The 18,666-nt window shown below is 42.8% G+C and overlaps 1 protein-coding gene across 2 annotated transcripts in view; it reads left to right on the top strand.

Moving 5' to 3' along the window:
- Window positions 1–18,666, top strand: part of MAP3K15 (mitogen-activated protein kinase kinase kinase 15) — a 194,637-nt gene that overhangs the window by 102,433 nt on the left and 73,538 nt on the right. For both annotated transcript variants that reach the window (XM_032777972.2, XM_032777971.2), the window contains 7 exons: window positions 1,168–1,280; window positions 2,374–2,533; window positions 3,221–3,371; window positions 3,716–3,823; window positions 5,466–5,515; window positions 10,903–10,998; window positions 14,523–14,610. In XM_032777972.2, the coding sequence (XP_032633863.1) occupies window positions 1,168–1,280; window positions 2,374–2,533; window positions 3,221–3,371; window positions 3,716–3,823; window positions 5,466–5,515; window positions 10,903–10,998; window positions 14,523–14,610 (766 nt within the window). The remainder of the gene's footprint in view (window positions 1–1,167; window positions 1,281–2,373; window positions 2,534–3,220; window positions 3,372–3,715; window positions 3,824–5,465; window positions 5,516–10,902; window positions 10,999–14,522; window positions 14,611–18,666) is intronic.

Genomic DNA, 18,666 nt, shown 5'->3' on the forward strand with positions numbered 1-18,666 from the left:
AGAGGGCCCGAGGTTGAGGAAGACACATACCCCCCATAGGGGTGAGAGGGGAATTTTTTTTTTTTATATATAAGCCGCATATTGTACAGTAATTATTCAAACTTCTGCTGATTGAAGTATTGTTAGTGGTGTATTTTCTGGATTGTTACTGTAAAATATTATATTTTTTTCAAAGGGGATGTCTTAAGCAAGAGTAATACTACAATGTGTGCAGGGAATAATGAAACCCCAGGATGTAAATGGATCTCTCCTGAAATTAAATAAATGCATAAAAACTGTTGGCCCTAGATAATTTAGCCAAGTTCATGGGAGTTTTGCTACTAAGGAACAAGATTTGGGGCACAGAGACATAAAGTACAGAATATGTGCAACTCTCAGCCCTTTTTGTAAAATTCTCACTAAGAAGGAACATCTTGCTGCATTTTCCTTGATATTCCTATATCACCAATGGAATAAAATGACATTCTGTTGCATTAAATGTTAATTTTTTTAAATAACTAACTCAGATTTTCCTTCCTCCAAATCATTCAAATTGATGGGACACAAAATTGTATGCTGGTCCTCTGCTCTCCTCTTTTCTTTGACAACAGGTTAAATCAGTGGCTCTCAACCTTTCCAGACTACTGTACCCCTTTCAGGAGTCTGATTTGTCTCGCGTACCCCCAACTTAAAAACTACTTGCTTACAAAATCAGACATAAAAATACAAAAGTGTGACAGCACGCTATTACTGAAAAATTGCTTACTTTCTCATTTTTACTATATAGTTATAAAATAAATCAACTGGAATATAAATTTTATACTTACATTTCAATGTATAATATATAGAGCAGTATAAACAAGTCATTGTCTGTATGAAGCTTTAGTTTGTACTGACTTTGCTGGTGCTTTTTATCTAGCTTGTTGTAAAACTAGGCAACTTTCTAGATGAGTTGATGTACCCTCTGGAAGACCTTTGTGTACCCCTGGTTGAGACCCACTGGGTTAACTCATGGTCTCCAAAGCATTCCCTTTTCAAGGTGGTGTTGGTACAAAGTAATGAACATGTTACATGGTCCCTAAAAATACTTTCTTCCCAGGGGGCGATGAGCCCCTTTTTTCACAACTGTGCCATGTTTTCTGTTTAAGGCACAGTAACACGTGAGCTCTAGATTCTTTGTCTCTGCAGGTACCGCAAAGGATTTGAGCTCCAGTCAAGTCTGTATTCTGGAATTAACCTTGCAGTTTTGCTGATTGTGGCAGGACAGCAGTTTGAAACCTCTATGGAACTAAGAAAAATAGGTAAACAAACAAGAAGTTTGTGTTCTCTTTAATAAAGAACAATTGAATTTTATTTTGCTGAGGTGGGTCTGAGGTCTATTCGTCCCTTTATGCCAGCTACATCAGCATAAAAGGGGCTACAGAAGGAGCATAAATCTGATCCAGGGAACAGACCCCAGATATGTGTGACCCCTACAATTGCTGCAGAGACAGCTCTGTGCCACCTCTTCAGGAGCCCTGGGAACAGGCGGGGGAATTACAGCACACAGCAGAGGTGGAGGGAGGTGGTGTAGGCAGGTCTGGACCTGTGGCTCAACTGTTCTGCACCACTGCAGTGGTTCAGAGTTGCCATTGCAACAAAGGTGTGAATTAAGGGGTATTGAGGGCCTCTATGGACACTGAATCAGGGAGACCATTCCCCCACCCCTTTTGTATCAGTGCAGAGATTAATCTGGCTCAAAATTTGGTTTAGCCAATTACAGCATTAGGAACCAGTTGCCCAACTCAGATTTCAATTTCCCCAAAGTTCAAGAGCTTGATTGAAACCCATCCCTGAGATAGATAGATTTATAAAATAAAACTGTTGTATTATAGATTCAGTTGCATTCTAAAAAGGTAATAGCCAAAACTCAAAGTTCTACATTTGGAATCGGATCCTCAGCTGCACCAGAGCAGCCCTCCCTGCAGCAAAGGAGGTCAGGGGGATGCAAAAGTGTCTTTTTAACCACGTTTATACCTCAATCCTGGGACCAGTCTGCACCAGCCCCTGACCTAGGGACTGTTCTAGCAGGTGGGGATCTCTGGGACATAGGGACACCTAGGTACATCCTCTACACTGGGAGCCAGTGTAAGAGCTCCTACAGTGGTCCTTCACAAAATAAATCCTTCCCTGGCCAGTTGAGCCATCTCTAAGTCTGCGTTTTGTCACCACAGCTGTACAGAGTACCCTTAATGGGGTCATGCACCTGGCCCATAATCTCCAGATAGGAGTAAATACTCCCCATTCTTTCATTAATGACAATTCCATCTCTGAATGATCATTGTTACAGTGATAGCAAAATATGCAAAAATTTCATTTAAAAGAGAAGCATTCTTTCAATGTGGAATTTTCCAGGTGTGCGGCTGAACAGTTTGTTGGGAAGAAAGGGAAGCTTGGAAAAAATGAATAATTACTGGGATGTGGGACAGTTTTTCAGTGTGAGCATGCTGGCCAGTGACATTGGTAAGGCAGTGCAAGCAGCGGAGAAACTGTTTAAACTGAAGCCTCCAGTTTGGTAAGTAGTGTGTGTTCACATTAAATGCACATAAAGTCTCAGTCAAAAGAGCTACCTTTTGGGATTTTTATAACTAGACTGGACAAAATACTAGAAAATGTCCAGTAGGGAACAATCCTACACAGACAATTGGATGAACCAGATGACTTAATACATTTCTAAATCTCAAATTTTTGCAACTCTGATTTGAACTTGATTCTTTGTGTTTTTTTTTCTGGTAGAAAATAAAATTATCCATCAGACTGATAGAGCTGGTTTTAGATTCCCCTGAAATGTGTATGTTGAGGGGAGGATGATGGTGGATGTGACTCAGACTGAAGTAGAATTCTCTTCTAGGTATTGATATGTGCAACCCGTTCTGCCCCCCATGTGATCAGTCCATTGACATCACTACATAGGGATCCATTTAACCATGTACTTCTCAAATCAGTTGTGCATAAAAGCACACTATAGATTCATGTCTAAGCTTGATATCAGGCCTATAAATCTGTAAAATCAGCACAGTCATATGTAAATGACAGTATCTTGTAGACTACAGTTAATTTTGATTTAAATTACATTTGAGTACTAACTTATTAAAAAGCTTTGGGAGGCGAGGGGATTCTGAGTCAGTCTCAGAGTCTCTCTCTCTCTCTCTCTCTCTCTCTCCCCCTCCTCCCTCGCCTTGATTGACTGTATATGTTCTAGGTACTTGAGGTCATTAGTCCAGAACCTGTTGTTAATTCAGCGTTTCAAGAAACTCACCATCGAGCATTCTCCCAGACAAGAGAGACTGAACTTCTGGTTAGATATCATTTTTGAGGCAACGAAAGAAACAACTAATGGACTGAGATTTCCAGTAAGATGCCCAAATAGGTTTTTTAACATAAAAATCTTAATTTTCCCAGATCTTATTGAATGGCATTAACCAAAATCTAGCATTTTTTCAATCTCCCTTCTTCTAAGTAGTCGTTTGATCAACCTAAAAACATCTGATGCCTTCTCTAAAGTACAGTAACAAATATACCATAAAAATATTGTTTTATTGTAAATAGGAAAAAAAACATGGATTTTGTAAAACAAAAAAATAGGTATGTAATGTCTGGTTTGAGATTGCTTATTATCCTATATCACTATCCTTCCTGAGATATTATGGTATAGTTGGTGTTACATTTCACTAAACAGAACCCTGGTTTTTTTTAGGTTTTAGTGATAGAACCAACTAAGGTCTATCAGCCTGCATATGTGTCAATCAACAATGAAGCAGAAGAGAGCACTGTCTCTCTGTGGCATGTCTCGCCCACTGAAGTGGTAAGACAAATGGCAAACGCATTTCACATGGCTAATGATGCTTTGTACTTATATGGCTCCTTTTTCACCTATGGGTTTGGAAGCACTTTAGAAACACTGTAAACTTTTCTACATCCCTGTGACGCAGGACAATTAATATCTCCATTTTACACATGAGGAAACTGAGATACTATAGAGAAGGTGAAATGACTTGCAGATCTGAGATTATTCAGTGGCTGATCTCATATTAGAATTCAGGTCTTTGCTGCTCCCAGTCCTGAGCTCATTTCACTAGAACATGCTCTATCAGAGTCTTCCATGCATCTGATGAAGTGGTTTATAGCTCACAAAAGCTTATGCCCAAATAAATTTGTTAGTCTCTAAGGTGCCACAAGGACTTCTCATTGTTTTTGCTGACTAACAGACTAACATGGCTACCCCTCTAAAAGCCTTTTGGGTAGCATGATTGATTCTGTTATCCTCTTTAATTTTTGTTTTTTTACATTAGCACGTGTGATTTTACAGAAATACAATTCAGAGCTAACCTACATTGATTATTATTGATGAAGCACCATAATGGCATTGTTGAAATTGTAAAGGTTTTCCAAACGTAGGGAGCAGCATGAAAGAAGATATCAGGTTGTGAGCCGGTGAAGGACAAAGTCAAGAGACAAACTTTGTTGGAATATGGGGTTATGAGAGAGGGTGTAGGAGGAAATTTATAAAGAGATGTGATGCAAACAGGTATGGAGTTGTCCAAATCCTTGAAAGTGAGAAGTAACTTGAATTTGATGAGAAAGGAGAATAGAAAGCCCAGAATGCTCAAGAAAGGGGAGATACTGTTGGAAAGGCATGAGAGGAGGACAGCTTTTGCAGCCTCCATGTGGTGAGATCTGGAAAAGAGGTATGGGAGCCAAAGAGGTTATGATGATCAAAGTAAGAGATGACCAAATAATGGAACAAGGTTTTAAATATTTGTGCATCCCTGAAATCTAATCTGATCTGGTGTGGTGGGGTTGTGCACTACTCCCAATACAGGCCACAGCATATATGACACAATTTTACCTTACAAAGCAGATTCCTTGTGGACTGCCCTAACCTATGTTAGCTGACAACAGTAACCAAGACACCATCCACTTGCTGGGGACAGCTGGAGGGCAGTACTTATGGTCATAATCTGTCCATCTCTCTCTCTGCCTCCAATTATTTCTGTGCCAGAGCTTCCAGGGGGAGAGAATTCATAGGAGCCAGTTACGCTAGCGCTCTGTCTGCTGAAAATGGGAGGATTCTATTCCTAAAAGAGAAGAGCAGGGCAGTGGATCTGCCCTATGTGTATTTTTTAATGTGAAAGGATTGCTTAATGAGTCCAAAGATGTACGTTTGGTAAATTACACTTCAAGCTTCAACTTTGCTTTTGAAACTGAATTTTACACTAGAAAATATGTATCTTAATTCACTGTGATATTATTTAAATGGCTTTTCCTCAAGTGAGTAAAGCTAGCATTGAATATACATCCTACATCTACCCAAATCTATTCATCCTTTCAAATAAAAATATGGAGATGTGGCTAGTCTTGCCAAGATCCTATGTATTGTATGACTTTGCTTTCAAATTACAAGCTGAGACTAGCCTCTGGTTGACTTAGATCTTTGTTCCTTACAGAAACAGATTCATGAATGGAATTTTACAGCTTCCTCCATTAGGGGAATAAGGTTGGTATGTTTGAAAACAGCTAATTATGATTTCACATTTAATGTTTCACTTATGTCAAATGATCATGCCTTACGATTTGAGATAATGAACTCTGCTTTTCATTTCCTGTTAAATCTTTCTTCTACTTATACCGCTTCAGAACACTGTAATAGGGAAGAGTCTGTCTTTCCTTAAGTCAGTGGTTCTCAAACTTTTGTACTGTGAACCCTTTTAAATAACAAGCCTCTGAGAGTGACACCCGCACCCCCTTTTTATATATGTAACACCATTATAAATGCTGGAAGCAAAGTGGGGTTTGGGGTGGAGGCTCACAGCTCATGACCCCCATGTAATAACCTCACGATTCCCTGCGGGGTCCCCAGTTTGAGAACCCCTGCCTTAAGTCAAGCAGAGCAGTGAGCTTCTGCTCTAAAGAGTCTGACCTAAAATGTCAGAGTTGTATTTTGAACTGTATTTACAATTTTTATATTCAGCTAAGCTGGGGTTGCCAAACTTTTTGACATTGTGACCCCATTTTAACTAATTATTTCCTTCCAGGACCCCAGACAGCCTAGAGGATGCCATTTTGTCCTAAATATGATGTCCTCTGCACAGAGTGACCTTGTATGTATGGTGCATGTGAAGTCATGTGTAGAGCAAAATGGCCTTCTCCAGGCATCATGACCTTGCACACACTGTACATGTGAGCAAAATGGCATCCTCCTCACACTAGGGATTGCCACAACCCCATCTGCTGATAGTGTGACCCCATTTGGGAACCATTGAGCTAAACCCACCCTCAACTGGTCCAATCACACTTTGTTAGTTCCATGTCACTGGAAGCTAGATTTCCAGGAAATAAATTGTAGTTTCTTTTCCATGGTTGACACTTTTGCATTTAAAAACAAGGATGAGAGAGGGCTGGAAGAGGCTAGCTGAAGACATCTCTTACATTAGGAGACATCTATAGAGAAATCTTCAGGCTGCAAGAAAAGTACAAGGTCTCAGACTAGAGTTGCCAACCGTCTAATCTCAAAACCCCCAACACCCTTACCTGCCCGGCCCTTTCTCTGAGGCCCCACCCTGCTCACTCCATCCCCCATCCCTATGTCGCTCACTTTCTGCCACCCTCACTCACTTTCACTGGTCTAGAGGGAATGCGGGCTCTGGGCCGGGTCCAATGGGTTTGGGGGGTAAGTGGGGCTCCATGCTGACCCTGGGGCGGGGGTTTGGAGTGCAGGAGTGGGTGTGGGGTCTGGGAGGGGGCTCAGGGCTGGGGATGGGATTGGGATTTGTGAGGAATGTGGGCTCTGGGAAGGGGCTGGGGTGCAGGAGGGGGCTCTGGGCTAGGGCAGGGGGTTGGATGTTGGAGAGGGTGAGGGGTGCAGGCTCTGGCAGCATGGCGCTTACCTTAGATGGCTCCCAGTTGGTGACACAGCACAGCTAAGGCAGGCTCTCTGCCTGCCCTGGCCACACACTGCTCCCAGAAGTGGCTGGCATGTCCCTCTCACCCCTGGGGTTGGGCAGATGGCTCTGCACGCTGCCTCCACTCACAGGCACCAGCCCCGCGGTTCCCAGCCAATGGCAGCTGCGGAGTTGGCACTTGGGATGAAGGCAGCATGCGGAGACCCTTGCTTTCCTCCCACCCAAGAGGCTGCAGGGGTGTGCAAGCCACTTCCGGGAGCGCCACAGGGCCAGAGCAGGCAGGGAGTCTGCCTTAGCCCCGCTGTGCCACCAGACTTTTAGCAGCCTAAAATCTCCCGGTTTGGCTTCAGTAGCCTCTGGGAGATAAAGCCCGACACCGAGAGACTCCCGGTGAAACAGGGAGGGTTGGCAACCCTATCTCAGACCCAGATAGGTGAGGGGTATAAAAAAATATCTGAGATCACATCAGCAAAGGTGATTACCCAGTCTAGGTGTAGGAGCTTCTGAGAGAAGTGAACCAATAGGTAACTTCTCTTCTCTTCTCTTCCTGGACTTTCTTGATCAAGAAACAATTAATAATATTGTCCAAAAGCTTCTTCCCTCAGTTTGACAAAGGATTAAATTAAACTGAACTCTAAATATAATTTTGCCAGATAATAGTAAATAGTGAGCCACATTTTCTAAAACTTAATTTTTTTAACAAAGCTCAGTTGTAGTTTCTTAGGCCATGAGTTAGTTTAGTTAGCATAAAACATCAGTCCAATAAAGATACATTACAACAAAGAGATCTGAACTCAAAATTCTGGAAGCATTACAAATAACCTACCCGTGTAATTGAGCACTTGAAGATATCACATAAAATATCTTCATTTTTATATCACATAAAAATTTCATTTTTCCTCTCAAGTATAAGTAATGACCTCAAAACAGTACCCCTTTGATTAAATAAAAATATTACCTTTCTTGGTTCATTAACCAAGCAATAAAATAATATAACCAGATTCTTCTGCTCAGAAGCTACACTGATTAAAGTCCCCAAAAGAGAGGAAGCTCAGAGATGAAATAGGTGGGAATTCTGTAGTGACTCTGGGGAAATAATCTTACCCCCTAAGACAGCTGTGCATCCATTGCTCCAGCCGCACACTCCTGTGGGTCCTGGCCCCTTCTCCACCTAGCTCTGTTGAAGAACAATGGCTGAGGGAACCACATAGCCTCCTCACTCCTTTCCTAGTCTGTCCTTGCTCTGCCTCCCTCCCCCATCCCCCTGCAAGTGCAGGTGCAACAGCATGCTGGGAGCATGGGGGCTGGAACTAGGGGTGCTGCTGTACCCACTGGCTTGACGTGGTTGCCATTATATACAGGGTTTACAGTTTGGTTAAATGGCTCTCAGCACCCCCACTATAAAAATTGTTCCAGCACCCTTGCTGGGAGCCTTCACAAAGTTGTTGGCCCCTTGCTGTAAGGGTCTGGAGCCTGGGTCTGCTGGTCCCTAAGCAACCGGTGTGTCCACATTGCCACCAGACAGCTCTGTCAGAGCAGCAGTTGACAGGCTGTGAAGGTAGCAGGCCCAACAGTACTGCATATGCTGCCCACAAAGGATCTGATTGGCAGTGCTCCCAGAGTCCCTGATTGGTCCAGATGTACTACTTAAGCTTGGAGGGAGCACCAAGAACAGGAAGTTGACTATGCAAATAGGCGAATCCTTAGCTAGCTTCTATCACAGACCTTGCTCTTAGTTACTGCTCTGATCCCTGCCTTTAGTTCCTGGCTTCTGACTCTGTCTCTGACCCTCAGTCTTGACTCCTGACTTCCAACCCTGGCTCTAATCCTCTGTGCTGGTTCCGGTCTTCCAATTACATCTCTTACCCTTGGTTCTGTTCCTGACTCTTGACCCCAGCTCTGCCCACTAGGCCTGGTCACCCAGGCCCCAACTCTAGCACTTGCACTCAAATCCTGCCTACCTGACCTTCAGTACTGCAGAACCACCATTAGTCCTAATGCACCTGTGCAACTGAGATGGGCACAGCCAGGACTTTCCCTTTGTTGCACTGGAGAAATGTTAGGTTATTTTTAGTCCCAACAAGTTTCCAACACCAATGAAATAATTATTGTTGCTGGTGTGCACCGTTACCAGATAAGGGATCCTTTAGCATGCTAATTTTCTAAAACACACATTACTTACTTTACAATGGGCTTAGTTTTCATTATTAATCATTGCTTAGCATGGTAACTTTAGTTAAACAATGACAATTCATTTGCTTTGGCTCCTTTCTTAATCATTTCTGCGGACTCTAAAACCCTTGGAAGTAGAGTTTTATGTGATTGAATTAGATTTGATTTCTTTTAATGTTTGTATTTGTTGATTTTGAGTTATTTTGACCTCTTCATGCTTTTGAAACTCTCACCAGTTATTTAATATAGAATAGTACTTGTAATCTTAATTCACACTTTTGTCAAATGTAATTGTTCTTTATGGTAGCCAGTTAATCTTAAATTCCTGAGGCATTCCTATATAGTTTGTTATATTTAGTAAACTGAAAATCATATGCATGGATATTGACTTGTTTCACCGGTGTATAACCTTTGAAAATTCACATTGTTTTTTATGGTAGTTTAGTCAGATAGATTAATCTGCCTCATACATTTCTACACCAGAGGTTGCTTCATCAAAGCCCAGTGATGCAGTGACATTTGAAATGGAGAGTTTTATTGTGTGTTTTGTAAAGTGATAGAGCTGGCTGCAAAAAATGAGGGTTTACTCCCATGTTACATTTCCAGAGTGGAATTATTACTAAATATAACTTTTTTTAAAAATTATACAAAATGTTTTCTTTGTTTTGGCAGAATTCTTTCTGTGTATTTTAGAATGTTGGCACTGTTGTATTACCCTTAAATGTTACAGCAACCCAAAATATTGAGCATTCAATTAATTCATGTTCTCAAATGAACAATGCCTTTACAAAAGAAGGCATCTCACACAGATAAGTAAAGTGCTAATAAAAATTATTGAATGGGGGAAAAATAGCATTTAGATTGAATTTTGCTTTGGATCATAAGGACCATGGAAATTTCCAAATGCAGCTGAACTGCAGAGGTTCTCTTACGAAGTGGACACATAAAAGACCTCTTCAAACTCTACACTTAGTTGAACAGGGCTTCATGACAGTTCTGTGCAGTCTAGTTGCAGGAGTTTGCAGTTATGCAGATCCTATGACTATGAACTCCTGTATGGGGGATGGAAAATGTTTAGCAATTCAGAAGCTATTCCAATCCAAAAGCTAATAGCAGCTATGAAGGGACGGTAGGACTTCTGTGTGCATTGTGCATGGACTGAAGGTGGATTCCATTTCTCCCAGTTCCTGCAAAGTTCTTCAGCACGTAGCCCATTTATTTGGGTTCTGTGCAGGGGTGATCAAAGAAAGGCACTTTTTCAACAAAGGGCCTGGCCTCAATGGCAGATGTGGTTGCGCATTAATCTGGTCTTTAAAGGGTTCTAAGAAGCTTACACACTAATGTACGTTGCCATTATTTCCTTTTTAAGGTTTATTGCAAATGTAACCGAAGTATAAACTGAATTTGTTAACGTAAACAAAGAGAGCCCTGGAATCCAAATAGATGTTAAATCATCTCAGTTTCCACACAAGGGCAGTCAAATACTAGGAAATCATATGTATCTACTAAGAAAGATTAAAAAAAAAACAAACAAACATCTGGGATGAGGTTTATCCCTGTCAAAGTCAACATTAGTTTTGCCATTGACTGAAATGTGGCCAGGATTTCACCCTCAGTAATAGATGACACAAAAGACATTTTATATGTAAGGAGAACAATTACAGCTATTCTTGCATTTGTGAGAGAATTAACTGTGTTCTTGAGAAAAGTTATCTGAAATTGAATAATTCCTAAGATATGACTGCTTCCTCCTCCATGCTGTCTGATATGAACATATAGAGTAAAACTTCTTTTGGTGGAAATTTTACAGCATATCCAAGTTTGACGAACGATGTTGTTTTCTTTATGTCCATGACAACTCTGATGACTTTCAAATCTACTTTTCCACAGAGGACCAGTGTAGTAGGTGAGTTGATTTTACCACTAATAAAACTTCTCTGGTATGTGACTGCAAAGGTGTTGGAGCCTTCCCAAAAGTGGGGGAACAGGGGGCCCCTGCCCCTCCCCTGGCCAAGCCAGAAGCTGGAGCAGGGCCGGAGAGCCCACCGTCCCCCTTGCCTGGGTTGGAGTGTAACTGAAATCATCCCCTGCCCATTTCGCTGTTACCCAGGGCTCCCGCTAGGGCAGGTGGAGGGACCCAGGCTCTCCCCAACCCAGCTCCAGCCAGGGGGCAGGGCCATGGAGCCACAGCCTGGCCATGATAAGAGCTGTATGGGAAGCTGTGGAGAGCTGCAGTGGGCTCCTCCACCTGCCGCGGTATGGGAGGCCCACGAAGAGAAGCCCCCGGCCCATGTCTTCCCCACCCTCCAGCCAGAGCTGGGTTGGGGAGCGCCACGCAGGCAGCTGTGGTGAGCTGGCTTGGAGTTGCCGACCCTCCACCTGCCCTGGGCTGGGCAGGGAGCCCTGAGGCAGGGACATGGGTCTGGGGGCTGCTTTAAGCTACCCCACACCATGGGCAGGTGGAGGGTCTGCGCAGTCCCCACAACTGTCCAGGCTTCCCAGCAAGGCTCCACGCTGGCCTGGCCATGGAGTTGGGGCTTGGGGAGAAGAGGAGGGGAAGGGAACAGAGTCTACCCTGGGTGAAAAGTGGATCAGTCAGACGTGTCCACTTTCTAAAACTGGGAGGGCCATGGCCTCCCTGATCCCACTTCCTGCTCCCCTCCCTCATCACTGGTGACTGGTATATAGCACTTAGTAGAAGACAAAAACAAACAGTTTTTCAGATAAGAAATAAAAGTTCATTTGTGCATTTATCATCTTGAAACTTTTTTTCTTATTAAGAAACTATGGGCTGAATTCAGAGATGATATATCAAGATGATATGAGCTAGATCCCATTACACTCAGACTGTCCCTACACCTACTTTTGCAGTATTTAAGGGAGTCTCTCTTGGTACAACTTGCATGTAAACAAGTTTGAACCGGGGCCGCCCAGAGGATACAGGGGGCCTGGGGCAGGGCCAGGTCTTCAGCGACAATTCAGTGGCGGGTCCCTCTCGGAGGGAAGGACCCGCTGCCGAATTGCCACTGAAGAATGAAGCAGCGGCGGTAGAGCAGCCGAAGGGCCGCTAATCGCAGCCTTTTTTTTTTTTTTTTCCTCACCACTTGCGGTGCTTGTACTCACCGGGTGGTGCTCTGAGGCTTCTGCAGCAGTTCAGTGGTGGGTTCTTCACTCTCTGAGTCTTCTGCTGCACTGAAGGACCCACTGCCAAAGACCCGGAGCGAGGGAAGGGCCCGCCGCCGAAGTGCCCCTGAAAACCTGGAGGGGCTTGTGGGGCCCCTGTGGGGCCCGGGGCAAATTGCCCCACTTGCTCCCCCCTCCTCGGGCGGCCCTGGCTTGAACTAAGGTATAAGTTAAGATAGCCCCCATCCTACTTTAACCTATACTTTTTTCTATCTTGTTGGCATGTAAATTACACTTACTTGGACCTCCTTATACCCTGCAAAGTGGTGGTAAGTAGGTTTAAGGAAGTGTAATGGAGAATCTAACTTACTACCTCGCATGTAACGCTTGTGAAGTTTGCCATGGGTGCCTGAATATTCTCTGCAGATAGAGTATATCAAATCTAGATAATAAGTACAGTTGTTGAAATTCAGGTGGAAGACTTATTAGGAGAGTATTTGGTCTATAACTTGCATGGGATTGGAATTTGACTGGTGACATCAGTGGAGTTTTTATCAGCAGTGAATTCAGCTCTGTTTGTCTTAATATGTCTGTTTTTTTTTCTCTTTTGGGTGGTGATCTGTGTTCAGTGTTTATATAAAATGGGGGACACGCAACAATATGTTAAACATTATTAAGGTTGTAAAGTCAAGGTCTCAAAGATTAGCAAGTGCCAGAATTAGGGTTGTTTGTGGCCCCTCGTGTGTATGCATTATAAATCTGGCCCCTCGTGTGTATGCATTATAAATCAGTCTTTAATTACATGGTCGTGTGATATTTTTTCCACAGGACCCCTGGCTCTCTCAGTGCAGAGGCTGCATCTGCTCTGGGGTGAAAGAGAGTGTGTAGTGAAGTAGGTGCATAGGACCCCTGCCTTATTTGTTTGCAGAGTTGGAAAATGTGCAGTGAACAAGGCAGGGGATTGTTAGAAGAGAAGGTCAATGGGATCTGTGTTTTGAACATATAAAGTGTTATGTGATGCTAAGTACAGAACTCTCAAACATTGGGTCCAAATTAGGCACCTAAAATTAGTGCAAAATTTTGACCTTAATCTCTCTCTGCCTTAAATTACATAACAGCTGTACTGGGTCAGACCAACCATCCATCTAGTCTAGGATCCTGTCTTATGACAGTGGCTATTTCCAGATGCTTCAGAGGGAATGCACAGAATAGGGTAATTATATAGTGATCCATCCCCTGCCATCCAGTCCCAGCATCTGGCAGTCAGAGACCTAGGGACACTCAGAGAATGGAATTGCATCTCTGACCATCTTGGCTAATGGCCATTAATAGACGTATCCTCCATAAACTTAGTTTAACTCAATTCCACTTTGGTCTTCACAACTGGCAATGAGTTCCACAGATTGACTGTGTGCTGTGTGAAGAACTACTTCCTATTGTTTATTTGTTGCTTCCCTGGTGATACCCTCTCACCGTAGAGATATTGTGAAGATAAATTACTAAATGGTTGTATAGCACTCAAGCACTAAAGTAATGAATGCTATAGAAAAAACATGCAGAAATTAGCATTTCTTTCTTCAAAGCATAGTTTGAATAGTTTGCAGTAAATAAGGCATGGGCCACACATGGAACAATGAAGCTAAAACAAAATAATGCATAACTGCTAATTCAGTGAGCACCATTCATTCTGTGTTCTTAGGGAGGCAGGAGTCCTGTGGAGAAAATAGTGTGGGATCATTTAATTAAGGACTGCATCATAATGCATACACATAAGGCAGCCAAATTAAAGTTGTACCAGGCCACAACGCTATTCACTCAATTTTGGCCATGTCCCCTGCCTGAGTTTCATAGGCTGCTCAGCACTTTCTAAAAGTCAGCCCTTACTAAGGTGTCTCAGATTGTGCACCCAAAAATTGAGGCACTGAATATCTCTAGCAACTTTTAAGTATCTTGCTTTTCATGTTTCTGTAATTGCATTTATAAAGACTAGGCCACACTAAGGCCAGTTTACAGATTTATCTAACCAAAACATTGTAGTTAAAAGAATTACAATAAACCCCCCCAAACGAATCCTTGGGTATACTGCAGCTGATTAAACCACTTTTTAGATAAGTAGGCTTTTATTTTTCAATTTGTTTGATATCTTTCCTCAGATAAACTATAGTAAATGTAAAGATGGAAAGTTAATGAAGGAACCCTATTACAGTTTGTTAGTAAATGTATTGCTTTGCCCTTGGCTTACAAAGTTTTAGCTAATCTTTTACAGTGAGGGCATTCTCTTTGCTGATTGATACTTACTGCTTGCAGATTCTGTGGCTTGGTTAAAGAGATTTTGACTGATGCTGTGGGCAGTGCTTTGGAATTAGGAGGAGAGATTGATGGGGACACACTGGAAGTAAGTCATGTTTATGGGTAAAATAGCTGCAAATCCTAAACCATTTTTCCGCTCTCATATGGATTTGTCTGAGAAGCAAGGATAAGGAAATAATATTTAAATCCTTCAAAATATATAGAAAATTGCAATACTCCTATAACTCTCTTTATATAAAACAGTTAACTTGCTTGTGGGGGAAAAATTATAGTCTTGTATGTAACTTAGTGAGCCAGCTACTACAGTGGCTGGGGTCATATAAGTACACGAGAATGTGAGCAGGGGTGGCTCCAGGCCCCAGCACGCCAAGCGCGTGCTTGAGGCAGCATGCCACGGGGGGCGCTCTGCCGGTTGTCAGGAGGGTGGCAGGCAGAGTGCCTTTGGCGGCATGCCTGCTGAGGGTCCACCAGTCCCGCGGCTTCGGTGGACCTCCCGCAAGTGTGCCTGTGGAGGGTCTGCTGGTCCTACGGCTCCACCGAAGCCGCGGGCGCAGTGGACCCTCTGCAGGCATGCCTGTGGGAGGTCCACTGGAGCCGCGGGACCGGCGACTGGCAGAGCGCCTCTCGCGGCATGACGCCATGCTTGGGGCGGCAAAATGTCTAGAGCCGCCCCTGAATGTGAGTTATTGATCTTGAAAATTATTGTGCATGTGATGGATAGTTGAGAATCACCTGATCCTGGGTGGAGCTGGTTAGATAATGATAACAGGTATTGCTTACTGTCCAAGGAAAACCTGTTTAGAAATTGCATTTAGTTTTTCTAACCAGATCCATGATGTTGCCATCTCTTTGGATAAATTAAATTGATAGGCTATTTCGGTGGTGATTGAATACCAGACTCTTGGTAATATGTACACTGGTCTTTTCATCCAGAAAGTTCAGAATTATCAGTTTTGAGGGTATACACTGCATTCTGTTGTTTTATTGCAATTGGGAAAGCATCGCTAAAAGATTGATGTCATTTTTATCTCTGGGCAGGTAAAAGTAAATCCAACTGCTGTTTTTAAAAAACTTATTCTTTGTAGTTCACCTGAACCTAAGTTCTTTCTGCCCTTGTTTATCCCATCAAAAGCCATTGCCAAATGGGGACTTCCCAGGAGCAATTTACTTACCTTTAGGATGCGAGTAGGTCTTCATGATAATGAATCTCTTGTAGGAGTTGAGACTTCAAGCAGGAATTGGGGGAGGGAAGAGTTGTTCAAGATTGGGTACTAGCTAAAAGACAAGTTTCCACAACCAAGTCTGAGGCCAGGTCTACACTGCGACTTTAAATCGGTTTAATGGCCGATATACCGATTTAATGCTGTACCCGTTCACACGACGTCGTCATTAATATCGAGTTAAACGGCTCCTTAAATCGATTTCGGAACTCCTCCAGACGAGAGGAGTAGCGCTAAATCGAAAGGTGATAACTCGGATTAGGGTTCGTGTGGACGGAAATCGACATTATTGGCCTCCTAGAGGTATCCCACAGTGCACCACTGACCGCTCTGGTCCGCAATCCGAACTCAGATGCGGAGTGCCGGTAAACAGGAAAAGCCCCGAGACCTTTGAGATGACATTTCCTGCTTTCACGTGTCCAGCTCTGATCAGCACGGGTGGCGATGCAGTTCAAATGCAAAAGTAGCTCCTGCATTGAACCTTACGGGAGATACTAGATCTGATTGCTGTATGGTGAGACAAATCTGTTTTATCAGAGCTCCGTTAAAGAACAGGAAATGCCAAAGCGTTTGAAAAATAAACTCCAGGATACACAGCGGTGCGTGACAACTGTAACGGGAAGCCAGAGACTCAAACGGATGCTCATGGAGGGAGGGGGTAATGAGGACTACAGCTACCCAGTCTCCACAGCAGTCTCTGAAAACTATTTGCATTCTTGGCTGAGCGCCCAATGTCTGTAACTTAATACACGGTGTCTTGCGTGGTTCACGGAACAGCTCGTCAGTCTCTTCCCCCCAGCATGTGGAAAGAGAAGTAAAATAATAATTCTGAGTACTGTAAAATGTCACCCTCTGTGTACTGAATGCTGCTAGCAGAGAGTACGCGAGGTGTTGACACGGTCAGGATACTGTTTGTGATCTCGGGTCCATGATTGCTGTGCTATGGCGTTTGCTCAATGCACTCGGGAAAAAAGGCGCCAAAGGGTTGTCTGCTGCTTCACAAAGGGAGGGGTGAGGCTGTACCCAGCACCACCCGGGGCAATGTTTTCTGCCCCATCAGGCACTGTGCTCTCAACCGGAAGTGGACTATGGGATAGCTGAGGAACAGCTACCCACAGTGCAACCGCCTGAAATCAATGGTAGCTTTGGACCATGGACGCAAACAATCGATTTCGTGATCCCACTGTGGACGCGCTAAACCGATTTTATTAGATCTGTTTTGTAATATCGGTTTAAGCTAATTCGAAATAATCGTGCAGTGTAGATGTACCCTGAGAGTTCTGGTCACAGAATTCTCTCATCCTGCCAATGTAAAGTGCATCGGTTGAGAGTGTCTATTAAGGCTCAGCTAAATAGTTCACATCTGTGGCCTCAGTATTTACTGTAGAGAAAACAGGATCCAGGAAGCAATATTTTGCTTGGTCAGAGATAGTTATATCTGGGGCAGTGGGTTTTACATTGCATATTTGTGTGCTTAGCCAACAGCAGGAACACTTCCTAACAATACAGTGTATGTGATTGAGGAATAGTCTCTCAAAGGAAGTAAGTTCACCATAGCTTGAGCTTTTTAAAAACTGAACTGAGCTAAATGCTTGAGGATACATTGTAGGGAATAATCATGCATTGATAGGTTCCATTTGTAAAAACGGTGGCCTAATGATTTTTATATACATACATATAATAATCTTTAGATTGCATGATTCTATAAGCAACCTGCATTTTTTTCACATATATTAAATTAAGTTTACGCTATTATGCAACAAGGGGCAAAGTAAAAATCAAGGTGTGGAAGGGAAAGGCAGAACTCTATCCATTCAGGACAACTATTTGGTTTGAAAGCCCCTAAGCAGATTTGTCTATATGGGAGAAGGGCTTTTGTGGGTTGGGGTTTTTGTTTGGTTTTTTTTCATTGTTATAACTTGCACATTGGAACTTTGGTTGATTTGCCATTACAGTCCCTAAAAAGAGAAAAAAGAAAAACAATAGTTTTAGCCAGAAACAGCTGGTTCATAAATGAGATCAGACATGTTATATCACTCCACAGTTACAGGTGATGGAGTCTTTTCACTTAAAGAGGGACTATCATGCTGTCTGGAGTGGCTCATGACCATGAGTGCCAACCTCAGGGCAGAAACCTCAAATTGGTTGTTATGTTCTATAATTAGATTTCACCAACCCAGTAACGAACGTGAATTCCAAAAGTGCTACAACAGACTTACCATGCAGTTGAATTTAGGGATAGTTGGTTGCTATACACCAAAGATTGCAAAATATTCAGGTTGCTTCCAGTCCCAAAAGACCAGTCACTTACCCCAGGTCAATTTGTACCTTAGATCTGTCACCAAAGACAATGCTTGTAGCCAATTCAATAATTAACTAACTAAAGATCTATTAACTAGGAGAAAAAATTGAGAGAGTTATTACAAGGTTAAAGCAGGCAAACATATACACCAAGGGTAGGCAACCTATGGCACGTGTGCTGAAGGCGACATGCGAGCTGATTTTCAGTGGCATTCACACTGCCCGGGTCCTGGCCACAGATCCAGAGGGTTCTGCATTTTAATTTAATTTTAAATGAAGCTTCTTAAACATTTTAAAAACCTTATTTACTTTACATCCAACAATAGTTTAGTTATATATTATAGACTTATAGAAAGAGACCTTCTAAAAACATTAAAATGTATTACTGGCACACGAAACCTTAAATTAGAATGAATAAATGAAGACATAGCACACCACTTCTGAAAGGTTGCCGACCCCTGGTATACACAAATGAGGTAGTCTATAGTTTTAAAAGGTGACAGAGTTGTAGTAATATGTCAGCTCTGAATGTCATTTAGGGTTAACTCAGGTTGACTCTGGGGATCTCTGCTTCTGTTTCATAGCTCCGGTCCTATGAGAGTCCAAACAACAAAAAGGAG

Source organism: Chelonoidis abingdonii, chromosome 1 (genome assembly GCF_003597395.2).
Source record: "Chelonoidis abingdonii isolate Lonesome George chromosome 1, CheloAbing_2.0, whole genome shotgun sequence".
Classification (NCBI taxonomy): domain Eukaryota; kingdom Metazoa; phylum Chordata; order Testudines; family Testudinidae; genus Chelonoidis; species Chelonoidis abingdonii.